Source organism: Neolamprologus multifasciatus, chromosome 10, assembly GCF_963576455.1.
Source record: "Neolamprologus multifasciatus chromosome 10, fNeoMul1.2, whole genome shotgun sequence".
Lineage (NCBI taxonomy): Eukaryota > Metazoa > Chordata > Actinopteri > Cichliformes > Cichlidae > Neolamprologus > Neolamprologus multifasciatus.
The window spans coordinates 6,230,491-6,249,219 of NC_140448.1; the positions used below are offsets into that span (position 1 = coordinate 6,230,491).

The 18,729-nt window shown below is 45.3% G+C and overlaps 1 protein-coding gene and 2 long non-coding RNA genes across 4 annotated transcripts in view; 2 read left to right on the top strand and 1 right to left on the bottom strand.

Moving 5' to 3' along the window:
- Positions 1-18,729, top strand: part of atp2a3 (ATPase sarcoplasmic/endoplasmic reticulum Ca2+ transporting 3) — a 43,899-nt gene that overhangs the window by 364 nt on the left and 24,806 nt on the right. For both annotated transcript variants that reach the window (XM_085174646.1, XM_085174645.1), the window contains exons 2-5: positions 9,661-9,678; positions 9,960-10,042; positions 16,511-16,615; positions 17,061-17,199. In XM_085174646.1, coding sequence (XP_085030772.1) covers positions 9,661-9,678; positions 9,960-10,042; positions 16,511-16,615; positions 17,061-17,199 — 345 coding nt within the window. The remainder of the gene's footprint in view (positions 1-9,660; positions 9,679-9,959; positions 10,043-16,510; positions 16,616-17,060; positions 17,200-18,729) is intronic.
- Positions 2-7,182, top strand: LOC146509458 (uncharacterized). Its single transcript, XR_014876441.1, has 2 exons — positions 2-6,169; positions 6,220-7,182. It is a non-coding gene; the product is annotated as an uncharacterized LOC146509458 (long non-coding RNA).
- LOC146509459 (uncharacterized) lies at positions 5,568-16,511 on the bottom strand. The gene is made up of 2 exons (XR_014876442.1): positions 14,550-16,511; positions 5,568-14,458 (listed from the first exon to the last, which is right to left on the bottom strand). It is a non-coding gene; the product is annotated as an uncharacterized LOC146509459 (long non-coding RNA).

Below are 18,729 nucleotides of genomic sequence, written 5' to 3' on the forward strand. Positions count from 1 at the left end.
TAGCTCAATCAATCGTTTCCCTCTTAAATGTGCGGCTCGTGGCTGCTGCGTGTTGTGATGTACGTCGACTCATTTCCCAGGAAATCCCTGAGCAGCCGTTATATTTCAAGCTGAGGCGGATCGTGCGCGTAAAAAACAGCCCGGTTCCCTCAGGCGCGCAGTCAGTGGAAATGTCAGAGGCACGTTCACTGATGCACATGTGTGGAAACACCTCGCAGCACATAGAAGGTGTAAGTCTGACCGATCCATCTGTGTTTGAGTGAGTCCCCCTCCCCGAGGTCGCCTCGTGTCTAGTCTGAAGTCATGTCAAGCTCAGTGAGCAGACGGACAGCGCGCTCGTATCTCACAAAAACAAAAAGGGTCCACTGACCAAATACCGACACAGCGCGCAGCTGTGAGGACGGACATCCTCGGCTGTCCTGCAGAGCTCGGCTCTGGGGCTGTGCTGCTGTGAACAATCACACTGGAAATCTTGAACAACCTGTTTTCACTTTCAACAGTTGTTCTTACAGCCTCTACTTTGCAGTTCAAATTACAGCTGGGTCACGTCATGTAACGTTTCAGAGTGACATGCTGGACCAGGCCCGGGTTGCCAGGTCTGCCTGTCAAAGCCTCTCAGCTTCATGCTGATCATGAGGCAGGCCAGTCCAGGTCGACCTGACCGCGTACACGCACCGACACACACTGGTGTTTGCGTGGTTGTGTGTGGAGTTTGGGCCTGACACGACGCACCTATCGCTCCTGGCCTGTCATTTGCATGTGCTGCCAAGCTGTCGAGCAGAGCCGCGCATTGTGCCCGCGAACAGAAGCCCTTTTGTTGCAGCCAGCCGACTCTACCCAGGGGCTGTGATGACTTCATGGAAAAAAGCAACGTCTTGCTACAGATAACATCTCTTTCGCTTTGAGCTGTGAACTTCCTGCCCTGTGTGAGCGCGCTGCAGAGACACACTGGAGGGAGGGAATACCCCCCCCCCTTTTTTTTCCAGTTTTTGGGGGCTACCTGCAAAAGGGTTGTCACGTGCTTTTTCCCAAGTCCAAACTGTTGAAAAGCAGGAGAGTTGACGGGTCTGTTGACTACTTGAGTGCGTGTCCCTGCACAGTGATGTACGGCTGCTGAACTGTTGCTTCCCCTCTGCTCACAAACCACAGACTTTGTAGATGAAGCAAAGGCCTCATGTGCGCCTTGGTGTTTGTTCCAGGCTGCGCTCGTTCAAAGCAGCTCCAGCTGGTATGATTGCCTCCACTGACATGTGCACTGTCTGGTTAGCAGGGGACCCCAAACATCCTCCAGTATGCGTCTGAGCTCAGCGTTCGTTTGCCTCGGTTTGGAGGCAGATAGGACGTGAAAATGACGCGAGCTGCTGTCCAAGTGTCGCTCCAGCTGTCTGTAAGGAGGCGCGACACGATTACAGGATCTGTTTGACTCAGAGATGACACTGTCGTGGGCCTGGTGGGGCTTCATCCTCTCGCACTGCCTCTGCTGTTTGAGCTGAGACTGTGTCCTGCTTTATTATGTCATAATTTGGAGGTCACAAATAAAGGGAAACCACCATGAGGTTAAATATCGGCCTAGTGTGAGATTTTTCCCCTGATTGTGGTGTCGATGGCAACAAGTTCAAACCTTACTGATGTTTACATCATCTTTCTTTGTAACTTGTTGCTGAAACGTAAATACAGGTGAGCTTCCTATCAGCACTCGCGCTCTGTTGGAGCATTAGCTCCCACATATGGATTCAGCCTTTACACAGCAGTCTGCTGCAGAAAGGAGGCAGCTGGCCTTTTATTCACACCTCCTGTTTACGGTCTAGCAGCAGCTCGGTTATTTGCAACTCCATTCACAGAGACGCAGACTACAGGCATCCAGCTAAATGACTGTTGAGCGCTACAAGCACCTCGATTTATGAGACAGTTTATCACTTTCATCATTGTGAAGCAGTTGGTTGTGATGCAGCAGGAGAGGAAGTGTGTGTGTGTGTGGGTGCACACTGGTGGTGCTCAGTGAGTGTGTGCTGCACTCGTTGTTAGAAAGAGTCAGAAAAACGACACGTTTGCTCTCTAAACTTTCTTTGTTTAAAAAAACAACATTTTAAAGACACTCAAATGAATGAACTCACATCATCTTCTTCTTAGGAAGTGAACATATTAAATGATGTTTAAATTGAGAAGGATTCTCACTCGGAGCATGTTAAATAATGAGATTTCATTCACATCCTCCTGTTTTGGAACAACGGCCTCTTCTGTGACCAATTTACAGTCTATTTCCTTTCTTTATGGCTTCTGTTTTTTCAATTACGTTGCACAAGTGCAGAGCCTTCAGAGTAGCCTGCATGTGTTAAGATGTCGCTCGACACTCCCTGGAGGATAGTTGTGCAACATTTACAGGTTAAACAACTTGGTGTGACGTGTCATTGCGCCACCATTGCTCCGTGTCCAAAATGACATGCGTTTTCTGACTCGCAGATGGAAATGCTTCGAGTGGAGTCAAAGTGCCGGTGGCAGCAAACCGAAAGTGTTTGATTGATAAAGTGTCATGAATGCCGCTGAACTTCTTCTCTTCTTTGAAGTTGTTTGAATCCTTTCCCTGATGGAAGCTGCCTGTTGTTGTTATCTGAGCTGTTTCTTCAGTCTGCTTTCTGCCACACACATAACTACAGCTTCCTCTGGTAGGATCTCGCTCTCACACAGAGCTGTTTCTCTTCCTGTTCTGCAGATCAACATAAAAGCTGCCTGACTTAATCTCTCCTCCATTTGAAATGTGAGAGACGCGCTGCTTCCTGCTCCTCCTCTCTACCGGCACACTCGCCATGGCGCTCTGCAGTGCGCGGCTCGATCACTGAAAAGTGTCCAGTTGAGACTTAAACTGCGGTAACAGTGTTGGTGTTGTGTGGGCTGAGAGAAGTTGTAGAAAAGTAATTTGAAGTCTTCGGGGTGTTGAGTCACTTCCCTGTTGTAGCGGCTCTGTGCGTGCCTGCCCAGCTGCCTTCACAGCGACTGTGATCCTGTTCTAGCTTGTCACTTCTCTCGGCTTCTTCCCTCCCACCTCTGCGTGTGTCACTCATCATCAAGCCCTTATGTTAACATGATATTGAGTCATGAGGCTCAGCACGGTCCGATCTACAGAGGAGATGCACGGAGTTTGTTCCAAAGTGTGGGCAGCATGCAGAGCGTGTGCTGTAGCTGCCTTCAAATACACCACAAAGAGGTAAAGATGACAGTCGTTAAATAGCATTCAGAGACGTCCAAGAGCAGCGTGTGTTACAGATAATCAGCTGCAAGAACAATGGATCAATGGTTAAATAACAGACTGAATCTAAAAGATGGCAGCAGTCTGAAAGGTGAAGCCAATGGCCAGCAGGGGGCGCCTCCTCCGGTTTGGATGCTGAAGCTTGTGATCTGAGTAAACACTTTCCTGATGAGTTTGTGATGCTAATCGTTAGTTTCAAGTTCAGTACCGCAGAACGTTCGTTTAGAAAATCATTCGTGTTCTAAGTAAAACGTGATGAAGCTGAGAGTGCACATGCAACGAGCGTCCTCGCTTTTTGTGTTCATTCCACCCAATGACTGTAGCAGTTTCTACAGTCACTGATTCTGCCCTTTACTAGCAACGCTTTATGCACCCGTCCATCGAGCCAGCGTCTCAATCACTTATCTGTCTACATATTGTATATAATAAAGAAAATGTCACCATAACCGTGCTCAGTTCGCATGTGTGGAACTATCTGAAAATGACCTCCAGCGCTCAGCTGGAACAGTGACAGAGTGTGGTCCACAATCCAAACACAAGGAGCTGTACGAAGGAAATACAAAGTGTTGTCTTCAGACAGACCTGCTTGTAGGAGCTGATTTTGGCCCTTTTTCAATACGATGGTTAAAACTACAGATCAGTGGTTCTTAACCTGGGTTCGATTGAACTCAGGGGTTCGGCAGAGCCTCCACCGTGACATGCACGGCTCATTTTGTGCACCAATAAAAAACATATCTATGTCTTGAATTTGAAAAAAATCACATTTTATTTTTCACTAAAGAGGGGTTCAGTGAATGCGCATATGAAACTGGTGGGGTTCGGTACCTCCAACAAGGTTAAGAACCACTGCTACAGATAATTTTAATAACCACACATTGTTGGAAGAGAATCGTGCATTTATAGCAGTTATTGGGGATCGTTTCAGACGTCGAGAACAATCGTGTCCCTGTGATTATGAACTGTTAGCAGGTGGGTGTGATGGCAGCATCACAGACATGGCTGAGAAGGGGCTTTTACAACGTTAAGCATATATTTATATGCTAGGGCACAAGCATTCACACAGCCTAGAGAAGTCGCTCAACTAGTTTCCGTGGCCTCCATTGCTTCAGGGTTCACATCAGTGAAGTTGTAATCTATCAGGCACATGATTGGACAGAAGTGGCGCTCTGGTTTCCAAACCTAGAAGAAACTCTATAAATACACAGATATTTCAGTCTGTCCGTTTGGGGATTGCTGACTATTTTCCACAGCGTCTTCGTTTGGTGGCCAGATGCCTGTTGAGATGTTTGAAAAATGGTTCTTTGCACAGCTGTGACCTTAAAGAGGAAACTCTGAGCCCTGACGAGATACGGGCTCTTTGCTAATCACCTCAAGCATGTCCTGCTCTGTTGACAGGCCCTCTTCCTTTTCCTCTATAAGTTGACAGCAGAGCTGATGATACTGAGTGGCAATATGTGGGGAAAAGCACTTTATTGGATGCTTGTTTAAACTTGTATCTGATGTAGAAAGAGCGGTATTCAGTGTACATGGGGTGAACAGTTAGAGAGCAGCGTTCTTTACATTAAGGCCTAAATATAGATGTCGTATCTCTGGTCTTCATCAGCACTTTCACTCTTTCATGGCTCAGTCGAGCATGGCGTGCAAATGATCGATGCTGTAAAATAAGCACTTGCATGCGTGCATTTAGAACGTGAGAATGATGCTACAGTTTGATTTCAGCATGCTCTATCTTGTGCAACAACCAAAGGGAAAAAACTCGCTCTCTTTTTCCCTGACCACAGCTTTGATGACATCAGATACAGTGCAGCCAATGGACAGCTGCAGCGGCCGTTACCCTCAATCTCATGTCGTAACTGGCTCGAAAAGAGGAAAATCTCCACTTTGAAACTAAATTCAGTCTCTTGAACGACGCAGACTTTCAGAGAGAAGCTGCACAAAAGAGCCAATCTCCTTTCAGCTTTGACAGCTGATGGTATTTCTCCTCTGCGGGCTCAGCAGGGGAAGAATCACGACTATCAGTTCATCGATATCATCGCAGCTAATGCCAAATTGTATTGAGCAGATCATCTTACGTCCTTTTTGTCCCCACTGTGCATGTTAATATCATTTTCCTTCCACCAAAATGAAACCATTGTTCCAACTTATTTTGACAAAGTTTGTATGATGTTAACTGGGAAAACGTTAATGCTGTTCTTATTCTGCTGTTAGGGAAAACAGAGGATCTGGTCCTTTGTTGCTCAAGAAATCTTCACTTTTATAACTTTATATTTCAGGATTTTCCTGAAATATTTCAGAGAACAGCAGAATTTTTGCCGGCAATAAAAACTTTACAGAAACTGAGCTGTGCTTCCACTGATGCTTGAATGACTGCAGGCTAAAGGATTCAATACTTCAGAAATTGGTCCAATACTGTTTCAAATAACTGAATCAAATATGTGACATTGGGTTGGCTCAAAATTTGACCAGATGTTGCCAGTTCCAGCAGCAGGAATCCCTCTCCTCTAGCTTTTTCTTTGTGTGGGAATTTGCACTTTGGGGAAAAAGCCACATTTTGGGGTCACCAGTGAACATTTCTATGCTTCTCTCAAACTGAGTTGTTGTCACTTCAGAAGTCATCAGACTTTTCCTCTAACTACACGGTCGCCATTTCTGCAGGTCCAACACTCTACGACTACTTTCACTGTTTGTGACTAAACAGCTGCTCCCCTCAGCATTGTTGCGTGCTGCTAAATAGCATTAGCATGCTACACTAGAATCCTCGTGTTCTCATTGGCGTTTAGCTCAAAGCACCACAGTTAGCTCAAAGCACCACAGTTAGCACCACAGTTAGCTCAAAGCACCACAGTTAGCTCAAAGCACCACAGTTAGCTCAAAGCACCACAGTTAGCACCACAGTTAGCTCAAAGCACCACAGTTAGCACCATAGTTAGCTCAAAGCACCACAGTTAGCTCAAAGCACCACAGTTAGCTCAAAGCACCACAGTTAGCTTGGCTGTGTTGACTTAATCTTCTTTTGTTTGAGCAGCTTTAATCCACTATGAACGATTTCTGGGGCTTAAATGACTGAACATCGGCCGTATGTGAGGACTCGATGTTCTTGTAGTAACTTTAGCATCACTGCTCTTGTTCCTGTGGTAGCAGATCTTTAGGGTTGCCTGGCAGAGGTCAGGGATGCCTAAAGATGGTCGCTGATACTCACGTGACGTAGTTCGATATGAGCTCCTCAGAATAGGGGAGCCCTCTGTCGATATTTCTGTAAAGGAGAGAAACTTTGACACACTGCGGATGTCTGTTCTGCAGTCACTTGCAGTGCTCTCTGTGCAGATAATGATGTTCGGGTGGAGAATGAAGTACATTTATCATTCACATTTGATACGGTTAATGCATTCAGACCTTTTCCAGTGGGACAACACATTTAGTGGATGTTGGAAGCTATCATTAGGGGTTACCATCATGCTATTTATAGACCTGTTTTGCATTCAGGGTTAGTGGATGGAGCCGAATCCTTCAGCTAGTGCCCGAGCAGTACACGCCACACTGCCTCCTTCCTCCTTCAGCCCCGTGCTCCTCCTCAATCGATGGGTGACTGTAAGCCGTGTGCTCGGAGGTGTGTCTGCTTGTCTGCATGCTAATGGTGTTTCAGTAGCAGGCCAGCAGTGAGCTGGGGGCCTGCAGTCAATAGCATGCTACATCAAGGTCCCACTGATTGCATAATAGTTATTCTTGGTCAATTTTGACAGACACTTGCACATTACCTTGTAGCGCACTTGTTTTCAAGGAGTCTTCATGAGCCAAGTCGCCATGGTAACTGCTGAAAACTTTGTGTTTGTAGTTTTCATAAGTCAGCCTGGATTCTGGCTTGTTAACACTGCTTAACACACTCAGATGTGATGTTTACTGGGGGCTTTAATGAGCTGGCCTGTAATTTGTTAATGGACTCAGAGCAAAAGGGGGGGGGCAGCTCGGACTGTGAGATCCTTTATCGGCAGATTGTTCGCAGCGCAGAAAGATGGACTGTTTCCTGCTTTGCTTCCTGATGCTCTGAACACAGAGAGCATCTCACTGTTGCTGTTGTTGGCAACTGTCTCCAGGAAGTGTCTCCCTTCTTCTAGGCACTGCTCAGTTTTTCTGTTCTGCGTAAACAGCCTCTTTTATTCATTGTCTGGGCTGGGAGGAGGGAGGAGGAGGTGCTGTGGGGACATGAGGCGAGAGAGAGGTGAAGTCAGTGTTCAGGAATGTGCCTGGGCAAGCCTCGCGTTGACAGAGCCCGGATGACTGGGAGGGAATCCTTGGCAGAGGGAAGCCGGGGAACCCCGTTCAACACCTCCATCTCTTTTCCTCGCTCTACCCCACACCCTCGCGTCTGTCTCGTCCTTTCAGTCAGCCCGTCTTTGTCTCACGCAGTCGGGTCACAGCCAGCCTGTCTGCCATAAAAACATTATACAACCGGGGAGGCACGGTTATGGGGAAAGAGGCTTATGTCACACTGGTGGAGCATGGAAAACAGCAGAACCCACTTCTCCACATTTCTGCTGCTGGCAGAGTGCACTCAGAAAACCCTTCAGATGGCAGGTTAGAAAAGCTATTCAGTGACTCATCAGCTATTAATACACAGTCTGAGGAGGCTGTTTGTGGAGCAGAGAGCTGACCACAGAGTGAGGGTCTACCACAGAGTGAGGGTCTACCCCGGAGAGATGGTTGATTTCTAATACAGAAATGCTACAGATCAGCTGCAGGTTTGACCTTATCAAACCTTATCAAGTGCACATTGAAGTGTTGGCCTGTGTGTAGCTTTATTAAAGTAAATAAAGCATCTCATTTGGCACGCTCCCCGGCTGCTTTTAGCATCTCTTCTCCACCTAAAACAGTTTATTTCTCTCAGCGCCTGCGAGTGGAAGGAGTGCCGAGGCCTCGTGTCACGGCCTCTTTCCAGTTCCTCTCTACACATTAGACACACGTGTTGCACAGTGTGGTCAGAGCATGCAGAGAAACACGGGGTTTCCACTGCTTAAAGGAGAATGCTGCTATTATTGAGCGCTGCAGCCCACTGCCTTCTAAGTATAGCTCCTTTTCCACAGTCGTTCTGTAATGAGGGCTGTAATTCAAGCTTTTACTTTATATGCAGAAAAAGCTTCACTTAAAAGGAGCGGATTAAAGAATAATATTTTTTGATCCCCTCAGTAAGAAAACGCACACTTTCCTGGAAAGAATTCATGACTAATCCTGCCGAAGCAAACGCGTCCAGCGATCCATCCTCGGCTCGTTTGTTACGTCCGACCTGTTCAGTCGTGACTTTGCGCTGGACCCGATATGGGCCCGACAAACGCGGCGACTGTGCTTTTGTCTCATTGTGGTGACGCTGATCAACATGCTTGTCAATATGAGCATTTTTAGAACATGACTGATGTGTTTTCTACTCTTGCCGCTGACTCATGTACGTAGGGGGATGTCGGGATGCCAAAAAACAAACAATTTCTCCTTTGAAATGTCGATTAAGCCTGAAAATGACGAGAAAATGTTACAGAACGGAGCAGCATGCTGAAACTTTGGTGATTGTTTCTGTGGGATTTTAGCTTGTGGATGAACAAAAGGGTTTGGTGCAGCAAACAGAATGTGCACCAGTGCTGAGACCTGTTGATCAACTAACACAGATTACCTTTATTATAAAGCTCATCTTATTTCTGAACTGAAGTGGCTCATTGCAATCATAACTAATCTATCCAATCACTCTAATCTAACGTACACGAGCATCGGGAGCTTTGCTGCCGCTCTCAGAAACAGCATGGAAGCTGCAGGGATTCATGAGGTTGGACGTTTGATTTAGAACAAAGTTAGTTAAAAAATTTAGTTTAGTTTTGAGCAAAAAAAGTGTCTCCCATAAACGACTGTCAGCTTACTGAATAACCTGTTTCAATCAGCAGTGACTTCATAATGAGGTCAGAGGTCGCCCGGGCCTTTAGAAATATCTGATTAATGCAACAGGCGGCGGGTACGGGTTTCCAAAAAACTTGGCTTTTCAGTCTTAGTGAAGAAACGCTCGTCATGAAACATCTGTGAGGTGGCGAGACGGAGCCGTTACATCACCACGAGCAGTCAAAGGTGATTGGTGGTCTGTGGTTCGCCGTGCAAAACATCCCGAGCTGCACTTCCACGAGTGGCTGATCCTAGAATTGGACTTGCTGGTCATCACGACAGTAGACGTGTGATTGCATCCTGTCGTCCTCGTTGCTGTCACTGCGCGGAACGTTTAATCATCGTAACCAAGCGGAACAATTCAACAGAGCGATTTGTGTCCGTGCATCTTAAAGTCACGCTGAGGTAATCAAATGTATTAACTGCTCTCTTCCTGTTCTTCTCCTCCGCCTCGGCCCTGCCGGTTCGACTCTTCTACCACCTGCACCGCCCGACATCCACAGAGCTCCCAGCTGAAGAAGGTAAATATTGATTTTTGCAGAGCTGTGATCCTCCTCTTTGTGCTCAACGACGTATCCTGAGCCGGGATCTTCTCTTTCTGTCTTGTTGTTGACTGAGGGGTAATCTTGTCCACTATAGCAGCTCCTCACCCACGGACACACAGCACTGTAGATACAGCATTGGTCTTGTTTTATCAGTATTAGAGAGCTAATGTCAACACGTCTTTCCAGGACACACTTCTTTACAGCGTTAAATCAAGTGTGATGCATCGAGGTGTGTAATGTGTACTTAAACATTTCAGGCAAGTCCCTGTGGGAGTTGGTGGTGGAGCAGTTTGAAGACCTCTTGGTGAGGATCCTGCTGCTGGCTGCCTGCGTCTCTTTCGTAAGTACGACCCTGCTAATTAAAATGTGTCAGTCTCCATTCTCAGATGTGCCGCTCTGGGGTTTGAGACCCTAACTGTCCAGGAAGTCGCCACCTAATAGACTGCTCTGTTATTCCCCTGTTAGGATTCTGGGTACCCAGTTTGTGTGGAAACGTGTCTGTCGCAGGCTTTTCCACCCAGTGCTGATATGAGTTCAGTCTCCTTGCTTGTGCCAAACTGGAAACAAAACTCTCAATCGAAGCTCCCGTTGCCTCAGACTGTGACCCTGGTTGCAGTTTGAGGGAGGTGGAGGTCAGAGAGGGGTGGAGTGGTGCGACCCTCACTGCATAATAACTTTTTCCATCTGTTACAGGACAGCACTGGTGTTTTGGGATGGAATCGCTCTGTTTCTGAAAGTAGGAAAACGGCACAAAGCCGACCCGATCGATCTTTTACTGTTTCTTCTGTTAGTGACAAACGCGGCATGCAGGCGTGGGCGCCATGACTTTGACGCGTGGCTTAAATTTCCTCATGCAAATCAGGTTTCCTTACTTCTACCAGATTGTTTATAGTGGAACCTGTTCCACTGCTACACCATCCCAACACTTTACAGTGTCATCGTTGCCTGGAGTGGTGTCGGCTCAGAAACTCAAGTTTCCTCGTGACCTGATTCAACTTGAAATCCAAAGTCATCCAGCCCAGAGAGTCGACTGCATTAGAACTCATATCTCACAGCTGTTTTGCTGTTTTGTTGCTGTTTTGAATGTTTCCACTACAACCAGGGTGCGGCTGCTTCTCCGTGGACTGAACTTGAGCCCTAATCTGGGACTTATTTGTCTGCTAATTTCAATATATTCAAATTGACAGTATTCGATTCCCTGGTTCCTTTCAATGACGCACCAGTGGGAAACTGGGCAAGTTGGGACACTTTATAAAATATGCTCTTAATGTAGGAACTGAATTCGCAAACAGTTAGTTATGCACCAGCTTACAGTTACAGACTGTGCAGAAGCCTCATGTCTTTAGACTGTGCTTGGAGAATGGGTGCAGCAGTTTATTGAACTGTGCAAACAGGCACGGGACAGCTGGAAAGTCAATATTTGGCGTCTTTATTCTTGAAAACAGCCTGAACTCTCTTGAAGTGTTCAGGAACCGTTCTCTGGGTCTCTTGAAGGCTCTTCTTTGGATCTCGGCTGCTTTTCCTTCTTTTCTCTGTCAAGATGAAAAATGAAAACTGCATCTGGATCCAACACCACTGCTGCCCCAACTCCTGACGCAGCCTCCACCATGTAGATATTAGAAGTGGGAATCACCATACATCCCACGATACGATATTATTGCAATTTTTAAAAATATTTTGCGATATTCAGATTCTGTACATAAAGGTAAACTTTATCAATATTCATTTTCTCTAATATCAAAGTCTCACACTCAGTCTTTCTCTCATTTCAGTTTTATTGTTGACAAACTGAACGGTTTGTATTACAGTCTAGTCCAACTTAACTGAATCAACCATCTGGTACAATTATAGCTATTCTGAACTATGCAGTTTATGAAAACTATGCAGCCCCTTCAGCAACTGAAGAATTTGAAAGTAAATTAAAACAAAATATAATTTTACATTAAATAAAAAAGTTTTAAACTTAATTAAAATAAAACATGTCTTAAATTAAAATAAGTAAACTGTCATGTTTATTGCTGCCAAAAACAAGTGAAACACATTTGGACAGTGAAGGAATGTCAGGATTCTTGCTCAGAAAAAGGATCAACATGCTCTGAAGTCAGAGCACAAAAACCTTTTTGTAACAAAATATCGATTTCTGCTGTCCCTGTATCCATACATTATTAGCAAACAAAATATCACCATGCTACACAGTATCCATTTTTCCCCACCCCTAGTAGATATCGAGTCACTGTCGGACGATTGACGTTGATGATGATTTCAGCCAAAAAAATGTAAACTTGGATCCGTGGCTCCATCAGACGTTGCCACTGATTCTCAGCTCGGTTCCTGTGTAACGTGACATACCTCAGCCGTTTCCCTTCCTTATAAAATGCTTCGTGACATCCACCCTTCCACTGATGCCGTTCCCGATGAGGCTTCAGTGAACAGTAGGTGGATGAGCTGAAGGGCCAGATGCATTTTTCCTGTTTATCCTCGAGGACGTGACTTTCACATACTGTTCATCTGATGGATGTTAGGCAGAGAGATGAAGCCTGATATTAGGACACATCAAATGTGCGATAACGATGTTTCTGTGGAAGTTAAGAAACTATTGTTTGATGCTTGCAGACATCAGCATTTGTAAGTGGAAGTGAGCGAAGGTCATTTCCATCTTTCTTTTCCAGTGAGCTTCATTGTGTCAGTGATGACACACTTCCTGTTTTGCAGTGTGTGTATTGAAACGAGGTGCCAGCAGCACCGTGGTAGTGTAACAGCAGTGACTCAGCATTATGTCACAGTGCCCGTCAGCACAAAGGCAGGTGGGGGCAGATATCTGCTGAAGTACCTGAACCCTGCGACTCCTCAGAGCTGCGCAGTACTGTCGCACAACAAAGCTGCAAATGTTTTCTCCGTCTGAGCTTTTTAACCAGCTGCTGAAGCCCTGCTTTTCCACTATGCAACCACTTCAGTGCTTTCCATCCACCGCTTGCTCTTCCTGTCATGTGGAGAGCAGCTAGCGGCGTGTGGGTCACGCATCACCAGGTTCCACACGCCGCCTCCTCTCAGACACGCCCGGGCTTGTCTTGGAACATAAACGCATCCTGTTGATGATATCACAATAATATGACATTTGTCTATGGTGGACGGTACGACGCGGCACAGCCCTCCCTGCCACCTCTTCTTTTGTCTTGCACTCACCCGGCACACTGCACAGCATGCCGAGGAAACGACTTCATTCCTGACTGGACTGAAAATGAGCGGAAAGGCAGACAAAGGAAACTATGAACGACCCTCAGACAGTCTGTAGAAATGTTGCTTAAAGTCTGGCTCACTGGAAGCACAATATAAAGAAAGGAGGTGACACACAGAAGGCCACACTACACGACGCTCCACGAGTTCTCCTGTCTGATCAATACGATTTATGAATACGGCTTTTCTCTGGCTGTCTGTGGCATGTCGCTGTGTGTGGGATCTGAGCTGTATGTTGATGTTGGTGATGGAGCATACATTTCCAAACCCATCAGTGAAACTGAGCTTAATCTTGTCTCAGATGCCAAATGCATGCAGTGAAATTTCCACCAGAATCCCTCAATAAGTTCAAAAAGCCAAAGAAATCTCCAGCTTTTCAACTCCTGCTCGCCGTGAAGGTGGGCGTTGGTCCGCTCTCTGAACGCGTCCTGGTTTTTTGAGCCATCCATACTCTGACGACTGATATCGTTGCCCCCCCTCTCCGCTCAGACAGGAGGGAGATTTACCGTCCCGCACGATGGGGAATGATGAGCTATCGACCGAGCTCAGGCTGCCGTGACGTATACTCTGGCTCTTAATACTCTGCAGAGAAAATTGTCCTGTCTTTGAGAAGTCCCATCAGATAATCGAAAAATAGATCCACTTTACCCACTGCTCTGTCTGTGCTGCTCTCTGCTGCAGTCGTTTTAGTTCCTACTCTCACCAGAGATAAAATAATGTGAACACTGTTCTCTGTTCCACTGGGGTGTCTTACTGTGTTATTATTTATAATGAACCATAAAAGCACGATGCAGTACTGTCTAGAAACAAGCTGGACATACGGTGCATGTGTAAAGACAGCTTTAGGCAAAAACCTACGGCTCAGCTGTTGGGTGACTGAGCTTTTGCCACAATAAACTATATCTGGTAAAAGACGATCATAAATATCAGAGTGCAGGGATGTTTTCATGCTTCAGCTGCCTGAAGCACAGACTGAGTGGTACTAAATGATGAGTTTTGTTTCTACAAAGTTAAATATGTTTATTAGTGGATAATTGTTTCCCGTGACCACTGATGTGAAGGCAGCCTGTTTAAGAGTCTTTATCATTTTATAGTTTCAGCTGTTTGAATAATAATAATGAAAAGTTCACAGTTTGAGACAAAGATATAAACCATGTTCTGAGTCTGCATTTATCAGGGAGCTGTGGACGGGACGTCGTGTGATGTTGGCTTTTGTAAAGTGTCACACAGCAAACTGTATGTTTTCATAAACACACAGTCGCAGATGCTGTGAATACAACACTAGGTTAAGAAAACAGCTTTGACTTCATCCAGTTTGTTCTTTGTAATCATTGAAATTACTCAGTGATCTCATACTTTATTTACTGAGTTTTTATCGCCCTTGCTTGTCATACTATTATAATTATGCTCTGGGCAAGGCAGCTACATGTTTTTGCCATTACTCGGTGTGCACAGCTTACCTTTCATTAGATTTAATCTTGGACTTGCAAAACCTGCAGAGTGAAGTGAAGAGCACAGTCTTCTGAGAAATGCATGTGAGAGTAATTACAATCATGAATCCACACATATTGTTTTAAAAAAGTAAAGAAGACAGCTTTTGCACTGTGCTGTACCTCGCTGTTGCAGTCATTTGCAGCTTCTAACTGCAGAGAAACAGGCTTGAACCCTCGGGCCATTTCCCAGCCTCTCTGCTTTCAGTGTCTCGGTTGTTAATAGTACAGGCGGTGAGCAGCCCTCTCCTTTCCTGACTTCAGATACACTGGAGGTCAGAATATTACTGCAGTCACATAAAATAAAAATACAGAGGAAATATCCTTACTTTTAGTATCATTAACTTTCATAAAAGGTTTTATGGCAGTGAGTTTGATGTGGCTTTGATGGGCATGTTTATTGAGTCTACAAGATTTTCAACTGCTTTCAAAAAAGTATCGTAGTCATGCCTGCAATGATTTTCCTAAATGCTGCCTCTGACATCTGCCCTTCATACATCATAGTAATGAAAAAGACACTGAAATTATTAAAAACCAAACTAAAGCTAAACTGAAACAAGAAAATCCACTCTGGAAACTAACGGATGCTAAGTCCATATGAAATGACATAAAAATACCGGTGGCTGAGTTACCACAAACTTAAGTGTCCACGTCGCAGACCTGCCTGCCCGGCGAGGTCTTTTATTGGCTGAGGGGTCAAAACTCATCATTTACACGTCAGACTGGCTCTGTAGCTGTGTACGTATTAGCCAAACTGTTAATAAAAAGGATTGCCGTGGCACAAAATAAGTGAAGGATTGAAACAATTTGTAGCTCAAATAACTGGATAAAGTGAGTTAGTTGATAGCTGGTTAAAGTAATAAGCCAGTAGAAGATGATTAACTAGCTAAACTTTTAAGCTAAATAGCTAAATGTGAAACTCAAAGTAGCGGATAAACGGTGGTTTGGTCTATTTCAAAGTTAGGAATCTCGTGTGAATGTAAACTTGCAGTGAGCGTGAGTTTATCTTGTAGGACTGTCTAAGGAACCTGAAACCAAAAGATGCTAAAGGCTACACAAGCTAACCTTTAAGTGATGACGTGATGAATTCTGCTTCCGGGCCCAAACTACTCTGTTTACTCTTAAGTCTGTGTTTTTAACATGTTTTAATTCTTTGTATCTTGTTCTATTTAATCTCAACAAGCTGCTCAAAACAGTCAGTGATCACTGTCGGCCTCTCTCGGTTTTTATTACCACTATTCATTTTAAAGCTCAGTTTTTAAACCTTACGATGTAACTACAGCCCATGCAGCAGTATATTAATGACTAACCTCGTATTGTGGATGGATTATCTCAGTTGTTCTCTTGACTGAAGTTTGGTCCGTTTACAGCATCCTGCCATGCGATTGCATTTGTTTAACCATCAGGAACCCTCACGTTAACTTTTATCCAGTGGAAAAAAGTTAGCGTTCATCCTCCAGCTTCACTGTGTTTATGCTATGCTAACATAGCTGTGTAGCTAGCGGTCACGTAGCACATCATTATATACCAGCTAGCCCAACTTCAGTAACTCTACAAACGTCACTGCTGTTTAGTTTTCTGTCTTCATTTATGTTGGAAGTGACAGCAGAGCTGTACGTTTGAATTTGTTTCAGAAACCTCTCAGTCAGAACATGCTATATCATGCTTAGATGGAAGCTAGCGAGCTAACTTCCTGCTAACTTCTAACTCTGTTAAATGTAATAAATTCTGTTTTCATGGATGCCTGGATGTTAAACTTTATAGTTACACCTGGTAAAGCAGCAACGCTGATCATTTTATTAAACATGAAAGAATTTAGACAGTTTTTAACTCTCAGTGATGCCGCAGTGATCGCTTGACTTATGGACCTGCTGCAGAGTTTGGACCCGGAAACGGCTAATGACGTCAGACTTAAAGACGGGATAGCACAGGTCCACTCAAACAGCAACAGTTGCTTCGTTCAAATACTGCTTCGTTTTATTAGTCCTGATTTTATGATTTCATCGCACCGAGCTTCTTCTTCTTTGTTTTATAGAGTGCTAGTTTATTATGTTAGCTAAGCTAATTTGTACTGTATGTTATAGGTGTTGGCTCTGTTTGAAGAAGGGGAGGAGACAACCACCGCCTTCGTAGAGCCGATTGTTATTCTTCTTATCCTCATCGCCAATGCTGTTATTGGGGTCTGGCAGGTGAGATGTGCTCTTCGTCCTGTGTCTCTTTTCAGAGTGTTCATTCGATTTGGTCTTCACACACACAGGCTAACAATGGCTAGTAGTAGTTGATAAACATGCAGCTGTTGCAGAATTCACTTACTATATATATATATATATATATATATATATATATATATATATATATATATATATATATATATATATATATATATATATATAATCTGTGTGTGCTCTAATCAAACTGACACCATAGTGACACGTGTTAGCATCCAGATAGCACACTGCAGAGGGATCAGGCTGTTCATCAACATAAACAAACCACAGAGCCCATGCAAAACACCAACACATTAGGAGATATCATCTTTGCAATGAGCAGAGTTTGCTCACTGAACATCACGTCAAATCAAAAGGACATCAAATTGTTCTTGCTATTAACTTTTTTCTTTTCCGTATCTCACAGGAACGGAACGCCGAGAATGCCATTGAGGCTCTGAAGGAGTACGAACCTGAGATGGGAAAGGTGTATCGCATGAACCGCAAGGCGGTCCAGAGGATCAAAGCCAGAGACATCGTCCCAGGAGATATAGTGGAGGTGGCAGGTCAGCGCGGCTGCACCCGGCCGAACTCTTACTGTCACTCACTCGGGCTAATTTATGCTCGGCTTGTCTCACCTAGCTGCTTTTATGCTCTCCTCAACACATTCGCACACACAGACGCACACTCGCACAACCTTTGTGAGCGTGGAAACACTCAGTGCAGATTACATAAGAGTCTTTTCTCTGGATGTGGAGGTGCCAGGGCTGCTGTCCAGTGTCTGTTTGTGTGTGCATGTGTTTGGTTCTTTGCAAGTGGCTGTGGTCACTCCTTATATTTAAGGCCCAGTTGAATTTTCCACAGCTTTCTGCTTCCCCTTTGCTTTCCATGCTCTCAGTCTCACCACCTGGAGGCTGCTGATGTTTGTCAGCTCGTCGCTTACACACAATATTCCCCTGCTGTAAACTCGCCCATGTGTGGGCAGCCTCTGATTAAAAATAGCCACATTGTCGCTCTGGCTCCCAAACATCCGTGTATGCCAGAGCTGAACTGCAAACGCAGGATGGAGGAGACCGCTTGGCCACCGACGTGGCCGTTTTGGGTCGGAGGGGGGTGGCGGTGGTAATCCTGAGCTTTGCGTGACTGGCGATTTGTCTCAGGCGGCTCGGAGCAATGTGTGGGAAAGGAGGGAGCTGGCAGCCTTCATTCAGAAGCGCAGAGAGATTATACGTGCTGCGCTGGTGGCAGCGAAGCCTCGATTTCAACACGAGGTTGTAAAACTGAGACGAAATCAATCATCCGTTTGCTGAACTGTCACCCACAGCCATGCTACAGTTCACATTCTCTTTAAATGTTCTCTTTCTTTGCCGCGTCTTATTTACTGGTTGCACTTATTTAGCGTGCTGCTTTTGTAACTCGCAGCAGTTGCTTGGAATTCGGGCTTGTTGCAGCCAGCGTCCTCGCAGCCAGACGCAGGCAAGCCCGCACAGGTAGCAAGGACCGAAATGACTCCGCTTAGCTCCCGCCTACCGCCACTACCATCACCGTCACTGTCAACACCAACAGTGTCGCCATGACAACCCCCCCGCTCAGTTCCACTCATCTCCACGGTGCTCAAGTTCACAAGAGCTCGAGGTTTTAACGACACCTGTTGATGACAGCGTGAAGCAGGGAGTGACTCCCATCTGCTGTTTGAATAAAGCCTCTGATGTTATTGCTGAGTGTCAGCAGCTCCCATAAAGGAGGGGGGGGGGGGGGACGCAGCGACTCAGAGGGGCTTGTTTTGTTGTTGTTTGTTTTAATCTTCTGTGTTATCTGTACTATTTTTAGGCTGATTGTTTAGTAACTGCAAACAAACACGGTGGACAAAAACGTTTAAATAAAATCAAATGTGCTCTGACGAACTCTGATGTTCTGGTGAGCGAAGGCGCCTACAGTAAGGGCGGCGCCTGTGAGTGTTTCGTTACAGATGTGCCCCAAAGCACGTCAGCTGATTGGATAAACAGACGGACGATCTGATCTAAACACGCCGAAGTTTATCGGGAAAATTCAAATATATGTTTAAGAACCATATAAGGTTTAGAATGTTCACTGGT